General features: G+C 38.4%; 1 protein-coding gene across 1 annotated transcript in view; it reads left to right on the top strand.

The window, feature by feature from the left end:
• Positions 1-12,426, top strand: part of LOC114327793 (beta-mannosidase) — a 138,394-nt gene that overhangs the window by 114,027 nt on the left and 11,941 nt on the right. Inside the window, exon 10 of the mRNA XM_050641647.1 lies at positions 785-1,062. Within this exon, the coding sequence (XP_050497604.1) occupies positions 785-1,062 (278 nt within the window). The remainder of the gene's footprint in view (positions 1-784; positions 1,063-12,426) is intronic.

The raw sequence follows: 12,426 nt of genomic DNA, 5'->3' as shown, positions 1-12,426 counted from the left end.
AGAACATCGGATTTTATATAATTGTCAGTCAACAAAACGTGACCAATCCGGATTGGGAAAATTCTTCCCAAATGCTTATCAGTACTCTCAATATATACAAAATATGGACCTTTATCCTCAGTTCTATATCTATTATTTAAATCTATAAAATTATTTACATACCTATCCTCCTCTGCGTCCTTATTTTCGGGTGGCGAAGTGCCACCCGAGGTCTCATCCATTATATATTTTTTTAATCACTTACCTAACCTACCTATTATAAACAATAAAGAAAATTAACAAAAGGAACACTAATTAACACAATAACACACAATACACCGAGAACTGCTTGTTTGTATCGTTAAAATCAAACTATGAAAATGCGGAGAATAAAAATTCGTGTCCACACTTTGACAATTATTTGACGTTTTTGACAAGGGTACCAATGAAATCCAAAATTAAAGAAAAAATTGTTGAAACATAAAAATATATTAGCTGACATAAAACTTAAACCACAAACAGACAAATTCAACCCAATAATTCGCTAGTTATGAAAATTAAGGAAAGTTAATCCATGTATAAGTTATTATTTATGTCTGTTATGTAGTTTGGGTTTCTCCTATTTTATGTCTTTTGGTCAGTGTTTCATTGGAAGTTCTCCCTTCCAAGTCTAAGATCTGGCATTGGTCTAGGAAGAGCTTGAAATCCGTCCACTATACTCTAATCCTGTTTCCCTACTTTAGTGTTAAAGTCTCCTACAGATCAAATTACCAGAAGTATATATTAAACCACATTTAATTTCTAGTCCACTTCTACAACTACGTTTCCGACCCATGGGATTCCAATATATACCCTGTATCAAGGTTTACTTCAGAATATGGTTACCAGGCATTGCCAAGCTACAGATCTTTGTTAGAAGCGACCAATAACGAATCAGACCTGAACATTAATAGTGCTTTTATGGATCACAGACAACACCATCCTCAAGGAAACCAACAGATGAAAGCTCTCATCGAATTTAATTTGAAATTGCCCGATGAAGGTCATCAGAATTATTCAAAAGCTTTCATTTACTATCTACAGGTAAATATTTTTGATTACAGTGGTACCCCGATAAGTCGGCTCCCGATAACCCGGAAGTCTGGCTAACCCGGACCGATTTTCATCAGACAAACAATTCAACAATAAAAATGTATGTAATATAATATTTGAGAGATAATGTGTATTTGTGTAATTTGAACTATCATCATCATCCAGCCTTCTGCATCCAAAGTTGAACATAGGCCTCCCCTAATTTCTTCCAATTTTGTCGGTCTTGGGCTTTCTGCAACCAATTCCCAGTAATCCTTTTGACGTCGTCTGTCCATCGTGTAGGTGGTCTACCTCTACTTCTTCTGTCTTCTCTTGGTCTCCACACTGTAATTTTTTGGGTCCACCTCCCGTCCTTCATTCTGGCTACATGGCCCGCTCAATTCCACTTCAGCCATGCTACTCGCTCTATGACATCTGTGACGCCTGTCCTTCTTCTGATTTCTTCGTTTCTGACCCTGTCTCTGAGAGTCAGTCCAAGTAGTGACCGTTCCATTCTTCTTTGGGCCACTCTAAGTTTCGTTGCTGTGGCCTGGGTTAACGATAATTTTTCAGCGCCGTAAGTCATGACTGGAAGCACACATTGGTTGAACGTCTTCCTTTTCAAATAATTTGGCAAGTTGCTCTTGAAGATGTCTGCTAGAGCTCCATATGCGGCCCATGCTAAGGTAATCCTTCTCTGTAATTCAGCAGTTTGATTGTCCCTGGCAATTTGGATTTCATGCCCTAAGTATTTATATTTATGGACCAATGCTATTTCGTTGACGTCGACTTTTGGATTTTCGCTTGGTACCAGGTTTGTCATGTATTGTGTCTTTCCAAAATTTACGTTTAAACCAACTTTTTTACAGGCGGCATCTAACTCAGTAAGCATAGTTCTAATCTCTTTTAAGTTGTCTGTTATAAGAACTATGTCGTCTGCGAATCGTAGGTGGGAGAGCCTTTCACCGTCGACATTTATTCCTTTGGCATCCCACTCCAATTGTTTGAAAGCATGTTCAAGGACTGCCGTAAAGAGTTTGGGAGATAACGTATCTCCCTGTCTAATTCCTCTTTTGATTTTTATAGATTTGGTATCTTTGTGTAGTCGGACGGCCATGGTTGCATTATTGTATATGTTCACTATCAGTTTGGAGTACCGATAATCTATACGACTTTCCTCCAATGCTCTCATTATGCTGTTAATTTCAATCGTATCAAATACTTTGCGAAAGTCTACGAAAGCCAGGACCAATGGTCGGTTGTATTCGATAGATTTTTCTATAATTGCTTTTATGCAGTGTAGGTGGTCGTTAGTGCCAAAGTTTTTCCTAAAACCCGCCTGTTCTCTAGGTTGCTAAAAATCCAATTTTGTTTCCAGTCTATTTGTTATTATTCTTGTGAATAACTTGTGGAGGTGGTCTAATAGGCTTATGGGCCGGTAATTTTCGAGGTCTGTTGGATCGCCCTTTTTGTGTAATAAGATGGTAAGTGCACTGTGCCATCTTGTAGGTGTTTCACTTTGGTGCAGGCATAAGTTGAACAATTCCTTTATGTTGTTTAAAAGTCTGTCTCCTCCAATCTTTACGGCTTCTATAACGATATTGTCTTCTCCCGGAGCTTTATTTCTTTTCATTTTTCTCAATGCGTTCCTGATTTCGTCTGTTGTTATATCAGGCATCAATTCCGATCCTTGGTTGACTAACCTTTTTCCTGAATCTCCTAGTGACTCATCATGGTTTTGTTGGCTGTTGTACAGTTCTGTATAGAAGTCTTCTACTACCCTTAATAATTCATCTCTGTTGATGATGATATTTCCATCTCTATCCTTTAATTTGGTTATTTCATTTTTGCCATTTGTTAATTTTCTTCTTAGAACTTTGAGGCTCTTGTTATCTTCAATTGTTTGTTGAATTTGTTCGTTTTTATATTTTCGGTTGTCCGTCCTAATAGATTTTTGTATTCTTTTACTTATCTTTCTAAGTTCGTGGTGTTCTTTATTTCTATTACTTTGCATTTTTCTCCGCTCTTCCATTAATGCTTGTGTTTGGGGGCTTACTCTTTTGTTATGTGATGTCTTTTGGCAGTGTATCTTCTGGCTTTCTTCTATAGCTTGTATTATAATGTCATTAAGAACTATATGTATGTATGATTATAATGTCATATTGAACTATACGATCGTAAAAATGACTCATGGCACACGGCGGCAGAGCGACGTTCATTGGCTCGGATTATCGGAAACAACAGGCACCTGTATACCTTTATTTATTTCAAACTGTCTTCGCATTGTTCAAAAAAGACTAAAAGACTATTTAAAAAATTCTTTTTTAAACAATGGTCTTAGTCTCCACTGTTCTTAAATAACATAACATTGTTCCAATTGTGACCTTATTGTGTGTAGTATTACAGTCCTATTTTTCGCTTCCGTTCTGTAATCGTGCTTCAGATAGGTTTGTGTTTGCGTTTTTTTTGTCTACCCATGAGTTTTTTTACCAAATAAATGAAAAATACTCTATACAAATATACGTAATTTAGATGTATACTGTGCATATATATTTCATGTTATTTCAATTATAACGGAGTTTATCTGTAAGTATACCCTATTTTATTAATTTTTACCATATTATCCGGCTAATCCGGATTTTCGATAACCCGGATCGGCCGCGGTCCCGATTAATCCGAGTTATCGAGGTTCCACTGTACTGTGTATTATATAACAAAAACATAATTTTTTAAAACAATTTCATACCTAAAGTATAGGAGGTAAAAAGGTCAGATAACATTTTGAGCTCTACTAGGTTTATGTAAAAAAATCTTTTAAACCATTATGACTTTGGGAATTAACGCCTGCATTAGTACTGTCTATCCAAAGTTAATTGAAAATTGAAATTTTTCGAGGAGGTTCAAATATATTATTTAACAGATCTGTTTTACTGCATGAAGCACTGTACGCATAGACGAGGGCATTTAGCACAAAATAAATAAATTTTTAAATACAGCACATAGAGACTTGCAGTTTTTTGCATTATGTTCAGGATGACGCCAGGAAAAAGTCTACTATTCAAAAATGGGTGGAACTGCATAATTGCACTGTAAACTGCATAAAATTCATCCAAAATTGCATAAATATAAAAATAAAGTCAAAATCAGTATACTAAGGAACAAAATTTATTATTTGGGGCGTTTTTGGAGTCACTGAATACGATTACGCCATCAGAACTGCTCCCCGGATCATCTGGTGCCCAAGGTCACGGCAAGAGACTTCATCTTATGGAGTTTCGATGGTTTTCGGCATTAAATCGATGCAAATGGGTTACTTACGAGTTTTAGGGGTCACTAAGTACTAATATGCCATCATAATTGACCTACGGAGTACCTGGTGCCCAGGGTCGCTACTAAGGCACGTCATCTTCTGTAGTTTTGAGGGATTACGGCACTAAATTGATGCAACTGGACTATTCGGGGGGTTTTTGAGGTGGTTAAACACGAATATGCGATCAGAACGGACTTCTGGATCACCTGGTGCCCAAGGTCACTGCAAGGGACGTCATCTTCTGGACTTTCGGTATTAAATTGGTGCAAACGGATTACTCGGGGGTTTTTGAGGTCGGCAAACACGAATATGCCATCAGAATAGACCACCGGATTACCTGGTGCCCAAGGTCACAGCAAGGGACGTCATCTTCTGGAGTTTCGGGTGCTTTCGGTATTAAATTGATGCAAACGGATTACTTACGGGTTTGTGGAGTCGCTAAACACGAATATGCCATCAGAATTGAATTCCGGAGTTTTCGATATTCAATTAATGTAAACGGATTACTCACGGGTTTTTTGGGGTCGGTAAACACGAATATGATATCAGAACTGAACTCCGGAGTACTTGGTGTCTAGTTTTGCTACTAGGGCACGTCATCTTCTGGGGTTTCGAGAGTTTTCGGCATTTAATTGATGCAAATGGATTACTGGAGGGTTTTTGAGGTCGCTAAATACGAATATGCTATCACAAACAACCCCTGTGCACCTGGTGCTTAAGGTGACTACAAGGGACGTCATCTTCTGAAGTTTTAAGGGATTTCGGCATTAAATTGATGAAAATAAATTACTCGGGGGTATTTGAGGTCGGTAAACACTAACATGCCATCAAAACAGACCATCGTAGAACCGGGTGCCCAGGGTCACTGCAAGGGGCGTCATCAGCTAGGCGAGGTTTTCGGTACTATATTGGTGCAAACAGATTACTTATAGGTTTTTGGGGATGCTGAACACAAATACCCCATCAGAACAAACACCGGAGGACTTGGTGCCTTAGGCACGTCATGTTCTAGAGTTTCGAAAGTTTTAGGTACTCAATTGATGCAAACAGATTACTCACGGGTTTCTGGGGTTGCTAAACACAAATGCGCCATCAGAAGAGACACCGGAGCATCTGGGCCTAAGGCACGTTATCCTCTGGAGTTTCGAGGGTTTTCGGTATTAAATAGATTCAAGCGAATTACTCATGCATTTTTGGGGTTGCTGAAGACAAATACGTCGTCAGAACAAACACCGGACCACCTGGTGCCTAAGGTATATCATGGAGTTTAGAAAAATTTTGGTACTAAATTGATGTAAACGAATTGCTCATGTGTTTTTGGGTTTACGGAATACGAACTCTACTATGTTGATCTAATTAATTTTTTACATGAGTTTTATAATGCGATGACATTATTAGTAATTACCGTATTCACTAGATACCCTAGAATTCCTCATGTAAACCATAACCGTGTTTAACAACCCCAAAACCAAAAAGTAATCCATTTTTCATCAATTTAGTACCGAAAACTCCCGAAACTCCAAAAGATAACGTGCTTTAGGCACCAGGTGCTTCGGTGTCTGTTCTGATGGCGTTTTTGTGTTCAGGTACCTGAAAAATTCATGAGCAATCCGTTTTCATCAATTTAGTACCGAAAACACTCAAAACTCCAGAAGATGACCTGCCTTAAGCACCAGATGCTGCGTGGGTTGGGTCTGATGGCATATTCATATTCAGCAACCCCAAAAACTCAAGAGTAATCCGTTTGCACTAATTTAGTACCGAAAACTATCGAAACTACGGAAGATAACGTGCCTTAGGCACCAGGTGCTTAGGTGTCTGTTCTGATGGGGTATTTATGTTTAGAAAGCCCAAAAACCCATTAGTAGTCCATTTGCATCAATTAAGTACCGAAAACCCTCGAAACTCCAGAAGATGACGTGCCCTACGTACCAGGTGCTCTGGGTTATGTTCTGATGACGCAATCGTGTTCAACAACGCCAAAATTGGATTAGTAAGTAATCCGTTTGCATCAATTGAATGCCGAATACTCTCGGAACTACAGAAGATGACCTGCATTAGTCACCAGGTACTCCGAGGGTAAGATCTGATGGCGTATTCGCGTTCAACAACCCCAAAAACCTATGAGTAATCCGTTTGCATCAATTTAGTACCGAAGACTCTCGAAGCTCCAGAAGATGACGCCCCTAGCAATAACCTTGGGCACCAGGTTCTCCGGGATTCGGTTCTGATGGCATATTCGTATTTAGCGACCTCAAGATCTCCCCGAATAATCCATTTGCATCCATTTTATGCCGAAAACACTCGAAACTTCAGAAGATGACGAGCCCTAGTAGCGATCCTGGTCACCAGATACTCCGGAGTTCAATTCTGATATCATATTCGTGTTTAGTAACCCCAAAAACACGTAAGTAATCCATTTGCATCAATCTAATAATGAAAGCCCTCGAAACTCTAGAAGATGACGTCCCTTACAGTGACCTTGGGCACCAGGTAATCGAGAGGTCTGTTCTGATGGCATATTCGTGTTTCACCACTCAAAAGCCCCTGGGTAATCCATTTTTATCAATTTAATGCCGAAATCTCTCAAACTCCAGAAGAGGACGCCCTTTGAAATGAGCTTGGGCTCCAGGTGCACAGGGAGTCGGTGTTGATGGCATATTCGTGTTTAGCGACCTCAAAAACCCCCGAGGAGTCCAGTAACATCAATTTAGTGCCGAAATCTCTCGAAACTCCAGAAGATGACGTGCCTTAGTGGCGACCCTGGACACCAGGTACTCCGGAGGTCAAGTCTGTTATCATATTCTTATTTAGCCGCTCCTAAAACCCATGGAACAATCCGTTTGCATCGATTTAATGCCGAAAACCATCGAAACTCCAGAAGATGACATCTCTTACCGTGACCTTGGGCACCAGGTGATCCGGGGATCAGTTCTGATGGCGTAATCGTATTCAGTGACCTTAAAAACCCCCAAATAATAAATTATGTTCCTTAGTATACTGATTTTGACTTTATTTTTATATTTATGCAATGTTTGATGCATTTTATTCACTTTACAATGCAATTATACATTTCCACCCATTTTTGAATAGTAGACTTTTTTCCTGACGTCATCCTGAACATAATGCAAAAAACTGCAAGTCTCTAGGTGCTGTATTTAAAAATTTATTTATTCGGGTGTTTTTAGTGCTAAATGCCATGGTCTAGCAATGTAACCAATCTATGCAAGATATTCTCATATTCTAGCTGCACGGAATGAGGTGCAACTACGAGGTGCACTATCATTCTTGATCGTCTGCAAACTTTAACGCACTGGATAAATATTCCTTTCTGATAGATATTCCCATTCCTTCTTAACGTTTCTTCTACATTTTTAGTATGTTTTTAACTATATTTTAAATAACACCTAGTAGCACTTCTGCCGATCTCTTTAGAGCAGCGGTGTCGAAAGACCGAGTAGCCATAATGGTTGGCGACCTTCTTAGAGGAGATGGAACATGAAGAAAAAGAAGAGATTTAGCGCATCACTGTAAGAGAACTTTTGTTATGTAGGCTTCCGTAAATCCTGACATTTTAGAAGTAGCCCTCTGAAGATCTCTAATCAGAGTGAAACGTACGTAAGGGCGTTTGTGACGCTCCCTGATTGAGTGCCAGAATATAAGACGTCTCTTTATTTCGTTCTACAGCGAATTATTTTGTTCTGCTTGATTTTATTTTTTTGCACTTGTTCTAGTGAGGTGTTTTTCAAATTATTATTTTTTTTATATAACCCCTAATGGATTCTGCAATCTGCCGGAAGGGCAATAAGCGTTTGCTTTGACAAATGTGAGATTGACATGTAGAGTATCACTCCAGTGAGTGATCTCCTTTAAAGAACTAGCTAAATTTAAATTTAGTTTTTTTTGACAATGAGAGTACTTATTGGTGTCGATATGTCCTTAAAAGCTAAAACTTATCTGAGTCCTGTAGACAGGTCGGCAGGCAGCAGGCGTCCAAGTCTACGCACTTCGTTGACATCGGGCACGTTTAGGCAGTTGGCTAACACGTTAGGATGCACTGACACTCTTTCACTGTAACGAACACTGAACTGGTAGATCACTTCCTTGATGGATTCCAACTTGACGTCGTGTAGAATGACCCTGTTGGGGATGTAGAAAGGTGCATCGACGATGGTTCGCAACACTTTGTTTTGGAATCTTTGAAGGATGTCAATGTTGGAATTACTGGCGGTTCCCCAAAGTTGTATACCATATGTCCACACAGGTTTGAGAATGGCCTTATACAACAGTATTTTGTTGTCCAATGATAATTTAGATTTGCGTCCAATCAGCCAATACATTTTGCTAAATTTAAGGCCTAGCTGTTTTCTTTTGGTGAATATATGTTTCTTCCAAGTCATCCGTCGGTCCAAATGTATGCCAAGATATTTAGCGTCGTCAGCTTGTGGGAGGTAGCAGTCGTTGATTTTTACAGGTGGACATGTTTCTCTGCGTAAAGTGAATGTCACTTGTGTAGATTTCGTTTCATTAACTCTGATACGCCATCTTTTTAGCCACTTTTGGATTTTATCAAGGTTTGTCTGAAGGTTCTTTGAGGCTGAGGCCGGATTGGTGTGAGATGCCAAGACCGCTGTGTCATCAGCGAATGTTGCTACAGTGGTGGTTCTTGTTCTTGGCAGATCAGCTGTATAAAGGAGAAACAATATAGGTCCCAAGACGCTGCCTTGAGGAACGCCAGAATATATTGGATGTAATGCAGTAAGTTCACTCCCTTGTTTCACGAAGAAATGTCTGTCTGAAAGGTAGGACTTTAGTAGTAGATAGTGGGGATAGGGTAAGAGTTCTTTCAATTTAAATTGTAAGCCGCTATGCCATACTTTGTCAAATGCCTGTGATATATCCAAGAAGGCTGCTGAGCAATATCTTTTACCGTTCAGATCCCTGTAGATTTGGTTAGCTAATCTGTGCACCTCTGCTCAATTGTTCCGTGCTTTTGTCGAAATCCAAACTGATGATCTGGAATCAATTTTTTTGAATATATTATTATTTCGAGCCTACTGGCGTAGAGCTTTTCGAAAACTTTGGATAACATTGGGAGCAGGCTTATTGGCCTATATGAGGAGACGACTTCTGGTTTTTTTCCGGGCTTAGGGATCATGATGATTTGTGCAAGCTTCCAGGTGCAGGGGAAGTAACTCGTCCGTAGCATTGCGTTGAATATGAAGGTTATAAGTTTGTTACATTTTTCAGGTAACTCTTGTAGGACTTTTACAGAAATTAGATCGAATCCAGGTGCCTTTTTTATGTTATTTCATGCTTTACAATGTGTTTGACTTCTTTTACAGTAAATTTATGTAGAGGCAAGTCCATTTGAAATGGGGCATCTAGGTAGTCCATTATTTCTTTTTCTTCTGCGGTGGTTACCTCGGAAGGAAATGGTTTAAATACATTTTTTAGGTGCTCCGCGAAGACTTCAGCTTTTTCTTTATTGCTTCTGGCCCATGTATTGTTGAAGTTTTTGATTGGTGGATTTGGAAGTTGTTGCGTTTTGAGTTTTCTTGTTGCTTTCCATAATGAATATTCCGTTGCTTCTGTAGGTGTAAGACTTTCTAGATAGTCTTGAATGCCTTGGTTTAGCTCTTCTTGAATTGGTTGTTTTAATTCTTTGGTTACTTTACTAAGTTTCTTCTTGTTTTCACCAGTCCTTGCAGGTTGCCATTGTTTCCGTAATTGTCTTTTGACAGCAACTTTTTCTTTAATTGTAGGAGATGTTTCACTTTTGCCTAGAGGTGTTTCATAGTTTGTAGTGGCTAACCAAGATGCTTCTTGTATATTCTTTGTTAGTTTTTCGACTGCTGTTTCGATGTCTATTACAGTTTTTAACGGTAAGTCTAGGAAAATTAAATTATCTAGTTTGTCCCGGAATATGTTCCAGTTCGTCCTACTGTTGTACAGAGAAGGTTGTTTTTCTTTATTTCTAATCTGAGAATTAACCTTTATTATTACTAAAGAGTGGTCGGATGATAAATCAAAACAAGATTCTGCTTTACATTTCTTAGTATCAATACCTTTCGTGATACAAAAGTCTATGGCGTCTGGAATTTTATTACTATCTGACGGCCAATATGTTAGATCGCCTGTAGATATTTGTTGTAGATTGTTAGCCTTCATTGTTTTGACTAATTCTCTTCCTTTTGTAGTTGTAATTCGTGAGCCCCAAGGGACATGTTTAGCGTTATAGTCACCTCCTGCAAAGAACCTGGTTCCAAGTGTATTGAAAAAACCTTCAAACTGTATCTGTTTGTTATTATGTTTGGGTGGGCAGTATATGGCAGACATTGTTATATGACCGTGCTCATCCTCGATTGTAACACTAGTAGCTTGTAGGTAATTTTTGTCGAATTTCTCTCTTTCGTAATGTTTGATGTTTTCCTTTATGATTATAGCAGTACCTCCATAAGATTTGTTATCTGGATATTTTGTGAAGTATAATTTATATTTCGGAATACAAAGATAATTTTTATCTGTAAAATGTGATTCAGAAATCATCATTATGTCGATATCTTGCTCAATGAGGAAGGTTTTTATTTCTAACGCGTGTTGTTGTAGGCCATTGGCATTCCAGATAGCTAAGTATTTTATATTTGGGTTGTACTGTCATTAAGCTAATTTACTAACGACTGCGGTAAGTAAATTTAACATTGTCCCCATTTGCTCCATTAGTTTGGTTAACATCTCCTCTAGTTTAGCCATATTGTTGACAGACTGGATATTTTCTGGTATTGTTTGACTGGTTTGTACTTGGTTATTTGTTACTTGGGCATATGTCATTCCAGGTTGTATATATCTGTTAGCTGTTTGTTGATTTTGTGGTAAGGCGTTGCTTTTCTCTCGTAATGCTGGATACAATTGTTGCTGTAATTGTTTGTGTACGTTGCAGCCTCTGTAATTCGCAGGGTGATTCCCTCCGCAGTTGGCGCATTTTACATGTTCATCTCTTGTTTTGCGGGAACAATCTTTTGTTTCATGTTGTCCTGCACATTTGACACATTTGAAAATCTTCCTGCAGTAAGCTTTGGTGTGACCAAAAGCTTGGCATCTAGTACATTGATGTATTATTCTCTTGGTGTATGGAGGTTCGCATTTAACGATATTGTTTCCGAGGTTCGTAATATTATATACTTCCTTGTTATTTTCATTGGGCTTAATATCAATGTAGAACATAGGCAAGGCTATTTTTGTAATTCTATGTTTTATATTTTCAAATTATGAGTTGCAAATCTGATGTGAGTGTTAGGGGAGGGGCAGAAGAAACGACAACCGGAAGTCCATATTGGTTGCCGACTTACTAAGACGCGTCGAATATCACATCGCTTGTACTATTTCGGCAACAACTTTAAAACAGTACTTCCGGTAGCAGCTCTGGACTCAGAAGTCCGAGGTCAAATTTCTCACCTTTAATACCATATTTGGGTTATAAACTCTCATTCGACACCTCATATTTGTGCTTCTATCTGTTCTAATAGAGAATCGACAAAGATAGGACTGAAGATGAATTACAGTAAAACAAAAACCATGTTTTTAATTAAATTAAATAAAAATTTTTTAAATAAAAATTAAAACAACAAGAAGAACTAGTAATTACAGTGGCACAAACAAGAATAGAACAAGTAAAAGAGTATATATATCTAGGACAAATCACTAGATTAAATAAAGAAAATCAGACCGAAGAAATAAAGAGAAGAATAAGGTTGGCCTGGGCATCATTCGGAAAACTGTCTTATATCCTAAAGAACAGAAAATACCCGCAATACCTAAAAACAAAAGTCTTTAATCAATGTATACTCCCTGTTTTAATATATGGCTCTCAGACATGGACGTTTACAAAAGAGAATATGGGAAAAATAGCAAAGACACAAAGAGCCATGGATAGACAAATGCTGAACATTAAATTATCAGACAGGAAAAGAAACGAATGGATCCGTAACAAAACAAAAGTGAAAAACGTCTCTACTCAAGTAGCAAAGCTTAAATGGAAGTTCGCCGGACACACCCTACGGCAGAAG

Source organism: Diabrotica virgifera, chromosome 1, assembly GCF_917563875.1.
Source record: "Diabrotica virgifera virgifera chromosome 1, PGI_DIABVI_V3a".
Taxonomy (NCBI): Eukaryota; Metazoa; Arthropoda; class Insecta; order Coleoptera; family Chrysomelidae; genus Diabrotica; species Diabrotica virgifera.
The sequence above is the reverse complement of the archived record's forward strand: the minus strand, read 5'-3'. Positions and strand labels throughout refer to the sequence as shown.